The sequence below is a fragment of the Pholis gunnellus genome, assembly GCF_910591455.1.
Source record: "Pholis gunnellus genome assembly, chromosome: 23".
Taxonomy (NCBI): Eukaryota; Metazoa; Chordata; class Actinopteri; order Perciformes; family Pholidae; genus Pholis; species Pholis gunnellus.
In genome coordinates this window covers 13,676,209-13,689,886 of record NC_136550.1, presented here as the reverse complement: position 1 = coordinate 13,689,886, position 13,678 = coordinate 13,676,209, and the positions used below count along the sequence as shown (strand labels likewise).

Sequence of the window (13,678 nt, the reverse complement as noted above, 5' to 3'; positions counted from 1 at the left end):
CTGGTTCAGTGGGAAGAGTTGGTTCAGGTTGTGATGTGGTCTCGGCAGGCAAAGATGTTGCTGATTCAGTCTGAGCAGTTGATTCAGGATCCATAGTTGTCTCCCCAGTTTCAGATGTTACTGGGTCAGTGGGAAGAGTTGGTTCAGGTTGTGATGTGGTCTCGGCAGGCAAAGATGTTTCTGATTCAGTCTGAGTAGTTGGTTCAGGATCCATAGTTGTCTCCCCAGATTCAGATGTTACTGGTTCAGTGGGAACAGTTGGTTCAGGTTGTGATGTGGTCTCGGCAGGCAAAGATGTTGCTGATTCAGTCTGAGCAGTTGGTTCAGGATCCATAGTTGTCTCCCCAGATTCAGATGTTACTGGTTCAGTGGGAACAGTTGGTTCAGGTTGTGATGTGGTCTCGGCAGGCAAAGATGTTGCTGATTCAGTCTGAGCAGTTGGTTCAGGATCTATAGTTGTCTCCCCAGATTCAGATGTTACTGGTTCAGTGGGAACAGTTGGTTCAGGTTGCGATGTGGTCTCGGCATGCAAAGATGTTGCTGATTCAGTCTGAGCAGTTGGTTCAGGATCCATAGTTGTCCCCCCAGTTTCAGATGTTACTGGGTCAGTGGGAACAGTTGGTTAGTTAAAGAATGTCTGCATAGGTCACGGCAATCAGTTTATATTGAGACAGAGAGATGCAGCTATCTTTCCAAATATATTTGTTGTCCTTTGTCCCTCAATTGCTACCTCTAATGTAATTTAGTTGAAAACCAAAGCCTTTTTAAGTGCATATTGTAAATGCTTTCAAAAATGTCGGAGGTCATTTTAGTGCCTGCCTGGAAATTGGATAACTTATCTGCTTTGTATTCATTTAATATTTTACTGGCAGCATGGAGAGAAATCATAACCTGTTCATTCAACAGTGGAAAGTAATTAGGAAGATTTACTCAAGTATTCAAGTACAGTTTTGAGGAACTTAACTTCAGCATTCCCATTTCATGCAACTTTCTACTTTTACCCCACAACATTTCAGAGGGAAAGTTGTTTTTTTCTCGACTACATAAAAGCAATATTTGCTAGGTACTTTCCAGATCACAAATTTAAATTCAAAATATGTAATCACTATATACCAAAAGAATGATTTGCTACCTTGTTAGAATTAGCACCACCATGGCCAACTACAACAGCAAAATGCTACTTTTGCCGTTGAAAAAAATAGTCATAATAACATTATATTTACAGTATTACTTTTATTAATAGTAAAATATCTGAATACTCCTCCGCCACTGTGTATTACATCAACTCTTGCAAACACAGACCTCAGACCAATGAGCATGAGCAACAACAAAACAATAAAACCTACGCCAATATTGGGGTTGAATGAAAAATAATGTAGTTAAATTTCATAGTTCTGGAAACTTCTTGGGGATATATAAAGAAATGATTACTAACTTTATTATTTTACCACATCACACGGGCATTCGACACTTCCCAAATCTCTACATCAAGTGAAGCCGACCTGTGCGTTTTACAAGCTGATTAGATAAACAAAAATAAATAATAATTTTATCTAAATCAGCTGTAAAATGAAACATAAAGAAACGGGCGATCCTGCTAAAATAATAGTTCCCTTATTTCAAGTTACAAAATTAAAACCAACAAAATAGTTGGTTAGTCTACCCATTAACACATTGATGGCTAAAATCCATTACAAAGATTATGAAAGACAAAGTGTCATCAGTTGTAATAAAAACATGAGTTGACATTAAAAATGTTGATTTAGCTCCATTTCTTCATTAAAGAATAGTTTGATTTTTACAAGTGGAATATTCTCATTAATCTTACCATCAGCAGAACATAAGCAGATGAGAAGAGCAGAAATTATCCGGAAATGTGAAGAAAACGCCATGACCAGATTTGACCCCGGCAGCGGTGTACGCCAGCGATGAATAAAATGCTCAAATCCAGCTATTGTAACTTGGAAACGGCCACACACGTGTCTATCAAAGTTTAACACGTAAAGTGACTGACTCCGGTGGATCGGCTCCTCCTAAACCACACACCCATTGTCAGGGTGTACAGAACTGTCACAGGTGGCAGGATTAGCAGAGATAAGAAAAACGAGCATGATATAAAACCGCCTGTCCAGGATACATTTATTGCACATACACTCCCCTACGTTCCTTTACACTACAGGTGCGGTGATCAGTCAGCCCAGAGGATCATGGCGAGTAATGATTCATAAAGCAAGGGCGTCCACTTTGTGTCACTTATCCGTCATAAGTCTTTCCTTGAAAATCTTCAGTCTTTATATCCGCAATCACTGATTAATTTTTTTGTCACTTTTTGATTTGATATGGTGAGCTTGTTGGCAAACAGTTGCTTAGTTACACACCTATGCAATGTAATCGCAGTTACATTGCGATTGCTAGGTGCTTTGCTTGGAGATTTATTCATTTTTATTGAAGTAGACAAGATCTGTACATAAAGTGTCAAAAGCATACAGAGGCTATTGTACACCAATTGTGGTTTGTATTAATATGATCAAACAATACAGCAGTGGTGGTTGCAGACACACACTCTACTGAGTGCACTGTTCTAGTTGCTGATTATTTCATCTTTTTCATTATTTGTTTTGATAGAATGCAAAGAGCAGCTACAGGTAGTGATTAAGTAACAGGAAAGTGTTTATGTGAATGCTTGTCCTCAGCGATCAACGGTCTTTCTATTTTTTTCTTATTTTACATCAACTCTAAATAACAGTATTTTATTGTAATAAATAAAGGTTAAACGTTGTCAGCCCCTTACAGTACTGTAGCTTTTATTTCATGGCTCTGTAACTTTATAATTCCAATAGCTTTACCGGAGAGAATGCCATTTCTATGTAATTTGGTACCAATTCTATGGAAAGTGTATCTAAAGTATTTGCTTTTTAACCACTTTGACATTTCTTATATATTTCTGTGCTCTGAATGCAGGACTGCATTGAAGTATTGCTACTCTTACTTTAGTAAAGTATCTGAATACTTTCACCATCAACATTTTGATTATATTGTACTGTAACATACGGATACCGAATGCTATGAAAGTGGTAACATTAAACAATATCTACACTGTCCATCTTGCTGACCTTTATTCCGTATAAGGAAATAATGAACATTGTATCATCACGATGACAGGACAGTTTGACGATGTGCTCTATAGGTTTCTGTTTCCCAGGAAAGTCAACGACACGCCGCTCTGTGCTGTCGGACACTAAGGCGGTTTAGGGCCCCGAGATAAAAGGTGCACGACACAAATGTTGTAAAGCAGTAGAAAAAACAATTGCACCTGTACACTCCCTCCCAACCCTACACGCCATCTCCGGATATTATTACTGTTAACCCTGTGGTCGTACGTTCATTGTTGATGAGTCATCTGATAAATAATGATTAACAGATGGAAACTTTGCACGGAAAATCAAAAGCGCATCCTCGGCAGCAGGGTGAGCTTTCCATGCTCAGACCTTGCGTCACAGATCATTTGCTGCACAGTTGCTATAAACAAATCGTGTATTCTTATCTGTAAGGCTCGCTTATTGCTATAATACTTTATTTTATGTATAGTATATAGCTCAAATAAAAAGTCATAAGGTAAAATCTTGTTATAAAGTTAAAAGTAGGCTGCTGCACCTAGATTTGGTATCAGTGTAGAAACTCAGGTATTGTTTCTCCTCTAGTTTGAAAAGCTTTTTAAATGACATCCATCCCAGGGCGCAACACTAACTTTTAAAAGTGGTTGCCATGCCGGCGACCAGACCTCAGCTTTTGGTTGCCATCTTTAGTCAGCTTACATTTTGAGCAGTTAAGATACTGTGCAGTTATACGTCAGCTTAATAATAAAAATGTAACATAGAAGAAGAAAAGCTTTATTACAGCATCCAAACACTTATTTGTAGTTTTGTGCTTTACCTGATACTTTAGTGTCCAGCCTCAAGTCCTGGTATGAATAAATAGCAGTCGTGCCGATGTTGTCATGATCTTCACAGAGCCCTCACAAATGAATCCAGCAGGTCACCTCTGTGCTGGTTTCCCCCACACTGGCCCTTCAGCATTGACTTCTTGGATTGTGGGTCCCTCAGGCGAAACCAACATCAGCTCGTCAGCTGAAGAGACCGAGGCGGACGTTTTGCTGTTTGCTGTCCCCACTTTTTATATGTTAAAAAGTGGTTGCCGAACTGAACTGAACTGAAGGCAACCAAAGGCCAAGAACTGGTTGCCGGTCGGCGGTTTCTCAAAACACCAACGACCGGTCCGATGTGGACTCTGCAGGACTACAGACAGGAGACACCTGGACAGACAGGTGGATGCTGCACACGGCTCCCACCCTCTCCACCATGTGCCGGTCACACACAGGAGCACCATCGGCAGCAAGTCTCTGTTCGTTTCAGCTCTCTCGGAGTTTACGAACTCGTGGATTACGAGACTCAGGAGGTAGAACGGTCGTCCAATAATCAGAAGCTCGGTGGTTCGATCCCTGCACGCCATTAACAATTTACCATAATAATACAATTTGATATAATACATGCATATCTATATGACCTTTCTAATACATATGCATGTAATGTTTAACCTGTTTCTATTTTGGACATGTTCATTTTGAATTGGCAATTTATCACTCATCAGTTACATTTTTTTTGTAGAGTGGGTCTGCACCTCATTCATCTTTTACTTGTCCTCAATATATTTAAACTCCTCCTACTTTGTATTGCAAACTGCTGCACAACATGTTCCCTCGAGGTAAATAAAGTGTAATCTTTCACCCTATTATTAGCAGGTCTATCGCTGAAATTGGATTTTAATGAGGCCGTGGAAAAATCCAGTCACCACAAACCATTCATTCATTCAAGACAAAAAGTCAAATACTTATCATTTAACATGCCGATGCATACTTTAAAAGAGTATATGGAAGAACATTTGTATTTGTTTGATTCTTTTTTTAGTCATGTTAAGTCTTCCATACTGAAGATATATCCTTTCTATTTAAACCAGGAGGAATAAAGAAGTACTCCGCTTTGATACCCGGCCTCCAGTCAGCGCTCAGCTTTCTTCTTCTAGCAGCACCGGTGAATTCCCTGAATGGCTTTTGCTGCCATCTGCTGCCATCGCAGTGCAAGTCTCCAGGCGAACCCTAAACCCAGACGCCCTTTTTGTTTGAATTTGAGCTTTTTTTCCTGTACTTTATGATTGTGGTAAAAGGGTTACAGACTAGTAATCAATATAATTTCATAGTGGCTTTGGTCTCACAACTGAACTACAGTTAATCTCTTCTCAGCCTCAGTTTCACTACTGGTAGAAAACGATACTGATTGAAACGTCTTGATTTGGAAAAAATGATTTCCAAGAGACTAGATCTTTTGAATATGTCACTTTTATTCTGACATTTTATAATCCAAACAAAAGAAAACGACCAACAGATCAATCAACAGTAAATGTAATTATAAACTGCTGCCCTGTACTAAACCATTTCTTTCATTTAAAGGAGACATGTCATGCTCATTTTCAGGTTCATACTTGTATTTTGGGTTTCTACTAGAACGTGTTTAAATGCTTTAATGTTCAAAAAAACACTTTATATTTCTCAAACTGTCCGTCTGATTACCTGCATTCATCCTCGGTCTGAAACGCTCCGTTTTAGCGCCTGTCTCTTTAAGACCCGTCCTGAAAAAGCCCAGTCTGGAATCTCACTTTCTACAAAAAAAGGACCTTTAACAAAATAAGCCAAACTTCTCAATGCATCAGTGTTTAATGTTGTCTTAATAAAAGTAGCTGAACAGGAACTTTACCGAAATCTAAACGGGACGATGAACCAGACATTCGTTGCCAAGTTTCAATACTCCAGATTCTCTGGTTCAATATTCAGCCCAGTAACCCGAGAGACAAACGATGACTAAACAATCCATAAATATAATGTACAATCATAGAACGTAGACACAACTAAAGCATAGTGCAGATTTGTATTTATACATTTTGGCCTATTTGCGCATCAACAGTTTCAGTGGCACCATAAAAGGGTTGAGGGCGGGGCTGAGTCCCATCTCATCCGAGTCCCCCGATTGGCCCGATGCGTTAGTGCTCCCTGACGATTGGCTCTCAGCTTCATTAGGCTGCCGTTTCTTCGCTCCGCTGGCCGTGACATCACTGCCGTCAGCAGGCCGAGCAGCTCTCGGCTGACGGTTTGTTGTTTTGCCGTCTCGAGCACGGATTCCATCCTTTAGCTCTTTAAACTTTTCTCCCGCCATCTTGGAGTAAGCGGTCGATGAGAGAAATTGGTACACCTGAAGACAACGCAAAGTACAAAAATGAACAAACTTGTACAAATACCGTTGCAAGTTTGGTACGGACCAGGTCTGCGCCGGTACACACTGTACTTAAAGGGCGACTCTGTTCCTAAAGATTAAAATTCTTTATTTATCTCCTGCTGGAGTGTACGCGCCAAACAGGAAGTCCACAGTTCCCTCGTCACTAGCCGCTCCGCTCAGCTTTTTGTATTTTTAATATTCTTTTTAACTGTTTTACTGGTAGCACGGTTCCATCCCTACTGCCAACAGTGCTGTTTGTATCAGGAAAACACAAAGTCACCATGTTGTATATTCAATTTGTTGTCAGTAAATGAGGAACATCTGAAAAAAAAAAACATTGTTAGAACTATAATGGTATTATTAAGAACTCGAAAATCGGTATCGGCAAGTACCCAAATGCAAATACAGGTACTACTACAGGTACTACTACAGGTACTACAGGTCTGAGAAAAAGTGGTATTGATGAGCAACCGACGAGCAACCAGTGTAGTTCTGATATTTGAAGAGGGGCTGGATGTATACTCCCGTACTCCTGTTATGCGAGGTAAAATGACTGTTTTCGTCAATGTCCAGTGGCTGGGAAGAGAGCAATAGAACAGCTTCAGTTCCACAACGGCAAGTTAAAGCGGCTATAGACGGGAGCAGCAGAAAAACATATTTTAGACACCTAAAAAAAAATCATTCGCAGTTTAAAGTGTACTATTTAAGAATATTTTCACTGCTTCACCTTACCGCCAGACCGCACTTAATGTCTGGGAACTGAAGCTGTTAGATTGCTCTCTTCAAAACCACAAAGCAATTTGACTAAATTTAAATGTTCGGATTTGAATATATAAGTAACACAACTGGGAAGCAACAGAATGATATATTTTTTGAAATATGGACTCACCCTTTAACTCACATGCTGGTGATACCAGCTCCTGTTGATTATGTCAACAATTCCTATACAGGCTTTACTGTGACCTGTACTTTGGGGCTTGCCAGACATACATACATACATATATATCATTTTTTAATACATTTAATCTAATCAGGCCTGATAGCGTCATGTTGTATTTCCACAGGTCTCTGGTCTGCGTGTCAGTAGAACTCAATGAACTATACGGTCTTCTTTGCAAACCACAGCGTTTTGGTTCCATGTCATTTAAAGGCGACACAGAGAGCAGGGCGGACGTCTTCATTTTCAAACGTTGTTTGGTGAGTCAGTTCAGTTTAATCGTGGGGCAGACAACAAGAGGAAAAGTGGCGCTATCATAGACTTCCTTTCACATTAACGTCAGTATCAATAAATTAAAGGAAGTTGCCCCACTTGAGGGTCGACAGAATGGAGCAGAGTGCGGCTCCCCACCCCGCCGACCAGCTACTGGTCCCAGTGTCTCTCTGCTCCGCACCGTCACAACACGTCATCCTCTGCACTCACTTTACTGCAGCAAGCGTTAGTGTGCAGCGAGGTGTACCTGGATCAGATGTTCGTGCAGTTTGTTGCAGTTCAGCAGGGGGAGCTCCTCTGGGAGAGACATCAACAGGTCCAACATTATGGCGCTCTCTGGAGGACGATATTAGAAAAGTGGTTCACTTTAATGCAGCAGTAGGGAAATGTTTGCAACGCTAAGAACGACAAAGTACAGAAACATGGATGGTTACAATAGACAGTTGCTGTATGTGTGATGGGGGCTGGGATTGTATTGTAGAGGACCAAATTGATTCCATTTTATGAAAGAAGATCTCTGACTCACCCATGGGGGTGAGATGACAGTCATCATTCGGCTGGTGGATGCTGCTCAGGTAGCGATAGATCCTCTCGAAGTCCACTACGCTCTTGATGCCGAAAATCCTGGGACTGTCTTTTGTAGCGTACTTGCTGGTGCGACCAAACTTGGCGTGGAACGCCGCGGCGGGGGTGGAGAGCGGGGGCTTTGGGGGGGCGGAAGAGGCGTCGGAGGATGGCGTGGTGCTGGGGACCGGAGTTTGACTGGTGGCAGAGGAGGAGAGGGGCGCGTGGGGACCGGATAAAGTGGACTTCGATGTAGCGCTGGTGGACTTGGTGGTGAGGCTCTGCTCTGAGGGCTGCTGGGTAGTTTGGATTACCACTGCTACAGAGCCACAACCAGGTGAGACTTGTCCTGTAACTGGGGTCGCAGTCTGTGAGGCGGGTTGCGGAGATGAAGCGGGCGCGGCGAGTATTTTTGCTGCTGGACTCGGTTGGTAGGAGGTGGCAGCGGACTGAGAGGTGGGGGTGCTAGCAGGTGAGGTTCCAGCTGTGGTAGGAAGCTGTTGCTGGGGTGGAGGGACAATGCTGTTTAGCACTCTAACCACTTGGGATGGTGCTGCGAGTCTTCTGGCTGGTGCTGGAGTCTTGTGTACCAGGACAGGGCGGCCTGTGTTGGTGCCAGGATGCTCAACTAAGAGGGAGGAAATCGTACGTTGTAAAAGCTGTAACATGCTCCTTTATCACAGTGATGTGGAGGGAAGTAGCGACGCATCTGAGCACGGGTCAGAGGCCATGTTTAAAGTGACAGCTCTTGTTGGAAAGTGAATCAAACAACCACAAAGACACAAAATACAGCTACAAAGAGACATAAACAACCACTAAGGATGCAAAATAACTACAAAGACACACAACACAACTACATGGACTCAAAACAACTACAAACAGATGCAAATCGTATATCCATATATATATATATATATTGATCAGCAATATTTGATAACACAGAGTAACTGGAGGTCCATACCTTTGATTGGCAACCGAGGCATTGGCCTCAGAGGGACGGTGCGACCAACGGGCCTGTCTGTGGGTGGTCTGTAGACCTGAGGGGGGTCACAGTTCCTTAGGGTGCAAGGCTCTGTGGACGACACTATCAGCATCTGAGAAACAGGGAGAGGAGGAGGATGGTGGGAGGATCAGAGCAACATGAGTCAAAGATGATGGGTTTTGTTTTTTACACTTACACTTACAGTGTTATTCCAAGTTCCACTTCCATTATGTACAAGAACAACAATCGGAAATGAATAAGACCGAACCCAACATGAGGTATTGATATCTCGGCTTGGCTTGCAGTACCTGGGAGAAAGCAGCGGAAATGGGTTCCTCGCGTGTTCCAGCAATAGCGGAGGCCATGTGTGTCCACTGCTCGATGGGCTTTCTGACCTTCTTCTCCTCCCATATCTTCTTCTTCAGCTTGTGGCTCACCAGTGAGATCACTCTGTTCTTCAAAAATTCCACCACAGTCTGGATCTAAAGGAGGGGAGGGACAGACTTTACCCACAAACACGAAACTACCCAAAAACGGTGGTTCCAAACGTTTGGAACAGAAACAACGGGTTGGTAAATCGTACCTCTGAGATGGACCGAGTGGGCACGGATTTCCTCAGGTAAGCGTAGTCGATGTCTCCGTTCCCTCGAGTGAACCTGCAGAATATCTTCAGGGCTTTCAGGAGTTTCCTCTGCTCGGCTCGCTGCCAATGATAGGTCACTTTGGGCGGAGGCCGCACCGGTTCGGGATTCAGGTTGCGATTTGGTTTAGTTCGTTTACGAGCAGGCGGCTTCATCTCGACTCACGTGGCAGGTCCAAACCCGACAACAACAACAGTAAGAAAGAGTCACGAGGCAAACTCGTAGTTCGTCTCGTGCAGCTCGGATAGTTGTGTCCGTCTCTCACGAGACACAAACTTCTATATGAGCGTAAAACTGAATTTAAAACGTGTGTCTCCTCGCAGACTGAGACCATCACGGCATCAACCCGCCTGCCTGCGTTCGGATCCAACGTCAACAATACGTTTTCCGATGCGATATTTTCAGAGTAAAAGCGTTCCCTCTCTATCTACGGATTCGATTAAAAAAAGATGTGTACAAAAACCTAAAGCAAGTCTCCAAATATATATTTTAAATCCCCCCTTTTTGTATTTTGAATGGCCTGTGAAGTGTTTTCAAACGATAACATAATACATAAATGTAAGTCTTTATCAATGCATAATTTAAATGCAAATTCAATATCTCTCCTTAATCTCATCAACCTATAGCATTTAACACTGTAAACGCTATATAGGCTCTCTGATTTTTGGGTAGTAATCACAATGTAGAGCATGTAAGCAATACACACAGTGGATCATTTCCCCTTTTCTAGTAGGCTATAACGTGCAAAAAAAGCGGAAGTCACTCGATGTGGTACTTCGTCACTTTAATTTGAAGGCAAGGGGTCTAACTGCTTCCGGGTTGCCCTATTGGTGTTCAGGGTATATTTCGCCCTAATCTCATTCTTCCAGGTATTGTTTACGCCACGAATCCGGCCCACCACGTTATTTTATGTGGCCCGCGAATCCGCCAGCAAAAAAAAAAGAAAAGTAAAAAAAAAAAATGTAAAGTTAGACTTGATAATAAAAAAATCCCCAGAGTCGAAATGATGAGATAGAAAGTCGAAGTTATGAGATAGAAAGTCAAAATTATTAGATACTTAAAAACAACAGTCATAGAAGCAGATCTTTAGCTGGTTACTGTACATTTGACATATAAATGGATTGTGAGTACATTGAAGACCACTTTAAACGTGGCTTTACAACAAATGAAATACTTCACGTGAGATTGTGCAAACTCACCCTTGAAAGGATTTTAACCATTGAACAAAGTTATTGTAATAATTTCGTGTTTGATATTTGTCTTTGCTATTTTCTTTAAAAGTTTGATAGAGTAATGTGGCAAATTAAAATGATTTAAGTTATAATAACAGAAATGTGCTTAAATATATTTTTACATTTATATAACTGCATGTACAATATTTTTACACTTGAATAAACAATAATCAAATGCAGAGACAGTTATTTACCAATATGTTAGGAGTAGTTACATTTACACAGTCTTACATTTACAACCGGCCCTTTGAGGGCGACCGTGATGCTGATGTGGGCCAGAGTGAAAATGAGTTTGAGACCCCTGCCCTACAAGTTTCATTACACTATGGTTATGGATGATTAACGTTTGCGAAGCCAACAGCTGACTCTGCGAGATGGCGGGATATGCAGCCTGAAGTGAGCGTTTGAATGGGTATCAAAAGCAGTTTGACATTTTTTGTACTTTCTGGGAAAATAAGAACTACTTCTACTACAATTTATTTAATATAGTTGAAAAAAATACACACACCCACTTTGGCAGCGGTGGGATTCGAACCCACGCCTCCGAGGAGACTGGAGCCTTAATCCAGCGCCTTAGACCGCTCGGCCACGCTACCGGTGTGAGTGAAAGTCTGCAAATTAAGTTTATAAACGCTCATATAGAGTGAGCACATATAGAGATAAATATTTTTTTAAGTATATAGATGAACACGTGCTACACTCTTCTAGCTTGTTGAACCGTCTGGCTAACTCATTTGAAACAAATATTCTGCAAACACTTTATGGCTAATACATGCAAGGAGAAAAAAATGAATGAAGACTAAATAAAAGAGTTTAGGATGGGTTTACTGGAGTGCATACTTATACCCAAATATAAGAAAGAGCAGAATAAGGCAAACACACCGTTTAGTTTTGTAAACTAGATTTGGGCCAAGTGGAAATAATTAACATGACTTATTAAGAGCATGTGTAAATGTTAAGTCACATTCAGGTGTCATTATCCAGATAACACACCCAGATATAGATCACATGTTAATACCAAGGACCAGCAGCTACTGCATGTTGCTTATTAGTATGTAAATGTATTGTAAGTGTTCTAATGAGCATGCTGCTTCCTGCTTTCTATTGACAAATTACATCCTCGTGAATATTTTTGATCAGTGTGCATGAACGTGCATGTTGTACACATGTCTTATGTGTGCACTTTCGTGTGTGTGTGTGTGTGTGTGTGTGTGTGTGTGTGTGTGTGTGTGTGTGTGTGTGTGTGTGTGTGTGTGTGTGTGTGTGTGTGTGTGTGTGTGTGTGTGTGTGTGTGTGTGTGTGTTTGGGTGCTCTGCAGTGGCTGCATGATGATGTTGGTGGATGAGTCACCCAGTCTTCACCACGTGACATCATGAATCACCGCACCTCTCCATGGGCAGAGCTGCAACCATCAACCCGCTCCACTCCTCCCTTATCTCATCCCTCCCTGTCATACTCTCACTCTCTCTCTCTCTCTCTCTCTCTCTCTCTCTTTCTCTCTCCTCTTCTCTGTTCCTCAACTCTCCCTCCTCTTTATTCTCACCAGCAGCCGTTTCATTTGGATTTTCATTTCAGTGCAGCCTTGTGTCTCAGACTCATGCATGTCCCATCTCATTCCTGTCTGTCTTTTATTCCTGTGCATTCCTGTCACCCACACCACCCAGTCAGTTCACGCATCCGTCCATGTTGTTCTGAGGTTGAATTACTGAACGTCGCTTGACAGCCTGTGGAAGTCCTCTCTATAGTTTCAGTGTTTCTCAAACACACCCACTGTGTGGGTGTTAGCACATCCCTGCAGCCCACGATCCCCACCTCCTGCTCTAACCTCTAATCACCCTGCTGAACACCCCCACCCCGGAGCAGCACGACGTATCAAAGCAAGCCGAATCCTGTCTTCTGCTCCCTTCCACCTTTAATTACTGTCTGTGCTGTAATCGGCCCGAGGGGCTACACAGGGGATTATCCTTCTTAACCCTAGATACGTTCATGATTTATTCATAAGAAGGAGAATGTAGTTTTCAGATTGCGCCGGATCGTCATTGAGGCAGTTGTTGGCCTCATTCTGGTGACATTGACAGTTGATCTTTTAACGGGTAACTAATGCGCCCAGCCTCCACGCCAACACAATGGAGCTAAATGGAATTTTGTTTGTGCTGCCCACAGCCTTGACAAATTACTTCACCTTAATGTTTTACCTGTATGCAACCTAAGCCCGCTCATTTGTGATTGGTCAGTACTACACGGACTACAAACCAGAATGCTTTTGATATCCATCCATTCATCCATCCTTCCATCCTTCCATCCATCCATCCATCCATCCTTCCATCCATCCATCCATCCAGCCATCCTTCCATTCATTCATCCTTCTATCCATCCATCCATTCAGCAATCCTTCCATCCATCCATCCATCCTTCCATCCATCCATCCTTCCATCCATCCATCCATCCATCCAGCCATCCTTCCATCCATTCATCCTTCCATCCATCCATCCAGCCATCCTTCCATCCATCCATCCATCCATCCATCCTTTGCTGTCTCCTTTCACATACAAATGATCTCTAACCACAGTGAAGCACATTTGTATTAAAAATAGTTTGACTTTATTGTTTCTTCATGTATAGCAAAAGTAGTCATTGACATGCGCATATTTACATCCAGCAACGCATGTTTATTACGATGGTTACAACAAGGTACATCTAGAAAGACCATGGACAACACTCGCCGC

General features: G+C 42.2%; 1 protein-coding gene across 1 annotated transcript; it reads right to left on the bottom strand.

Moving 5' to 3' along the window:
• Nucleotides 1-5,384: 5,384 nt before the first annotated feature.
• On the bottom strand, nucleotides 5,385-10,062 carry snapc2 (small nuclear RNA activating complex, polypeptide 2). Its single transcript, XM_079185051.1, has 6 exons — nucleotides 9,663-10,062; nucleotides 9,388-9,561; nucleotides 9,059-9,191; nucleotides 8,060-8,725; nucleotides 7,781-7,869; nucleotides 5,385-6,299 (listed from the first exon to the last, which is right to left on the bottom strand). The coding sequence occupies exons 1-6, from the start codon at nucleotides 9,873-9,875 to the stop codon at nucleotides 5,997-5,999; spliced, it is 1,578 nt and encodes a 525-aa protein (XP_079041177.1). The 5' UTR covers nucleotides 9,876-10,062; the 3' UTR covers nucleotides 5,385-5,996.
• Between the last annotated feature and the right edge of the window lie 3,616 nt (nucleotides 10,063-13,678).

Excerpts from the sequence above, each read along its gene's own strand:
- snapc2 (XM_079185051.1), bottom strand. The coding sequence starts at position 9,875 with ATGAAGCCGCCTGCTCGTAAACGAACTAAACCAAATCGCAACCTGAAT. Across the intron at positions 9,192-9,387 it reads TTTCCGCTGCTTTCTCCCAG|ATGCTGATAGTGTCGTCCAC; the intron begins GTACTGCAAGCC and ends CCTGTTTCTCAG. Across the intron at positions 6,300-7,780 it reads TGCACGAACATCTGATCCAG|GTGTACCAATTTCTCTCATC; the intron begins GTACACCTCGCT and ends CGTTGTCTTCAG.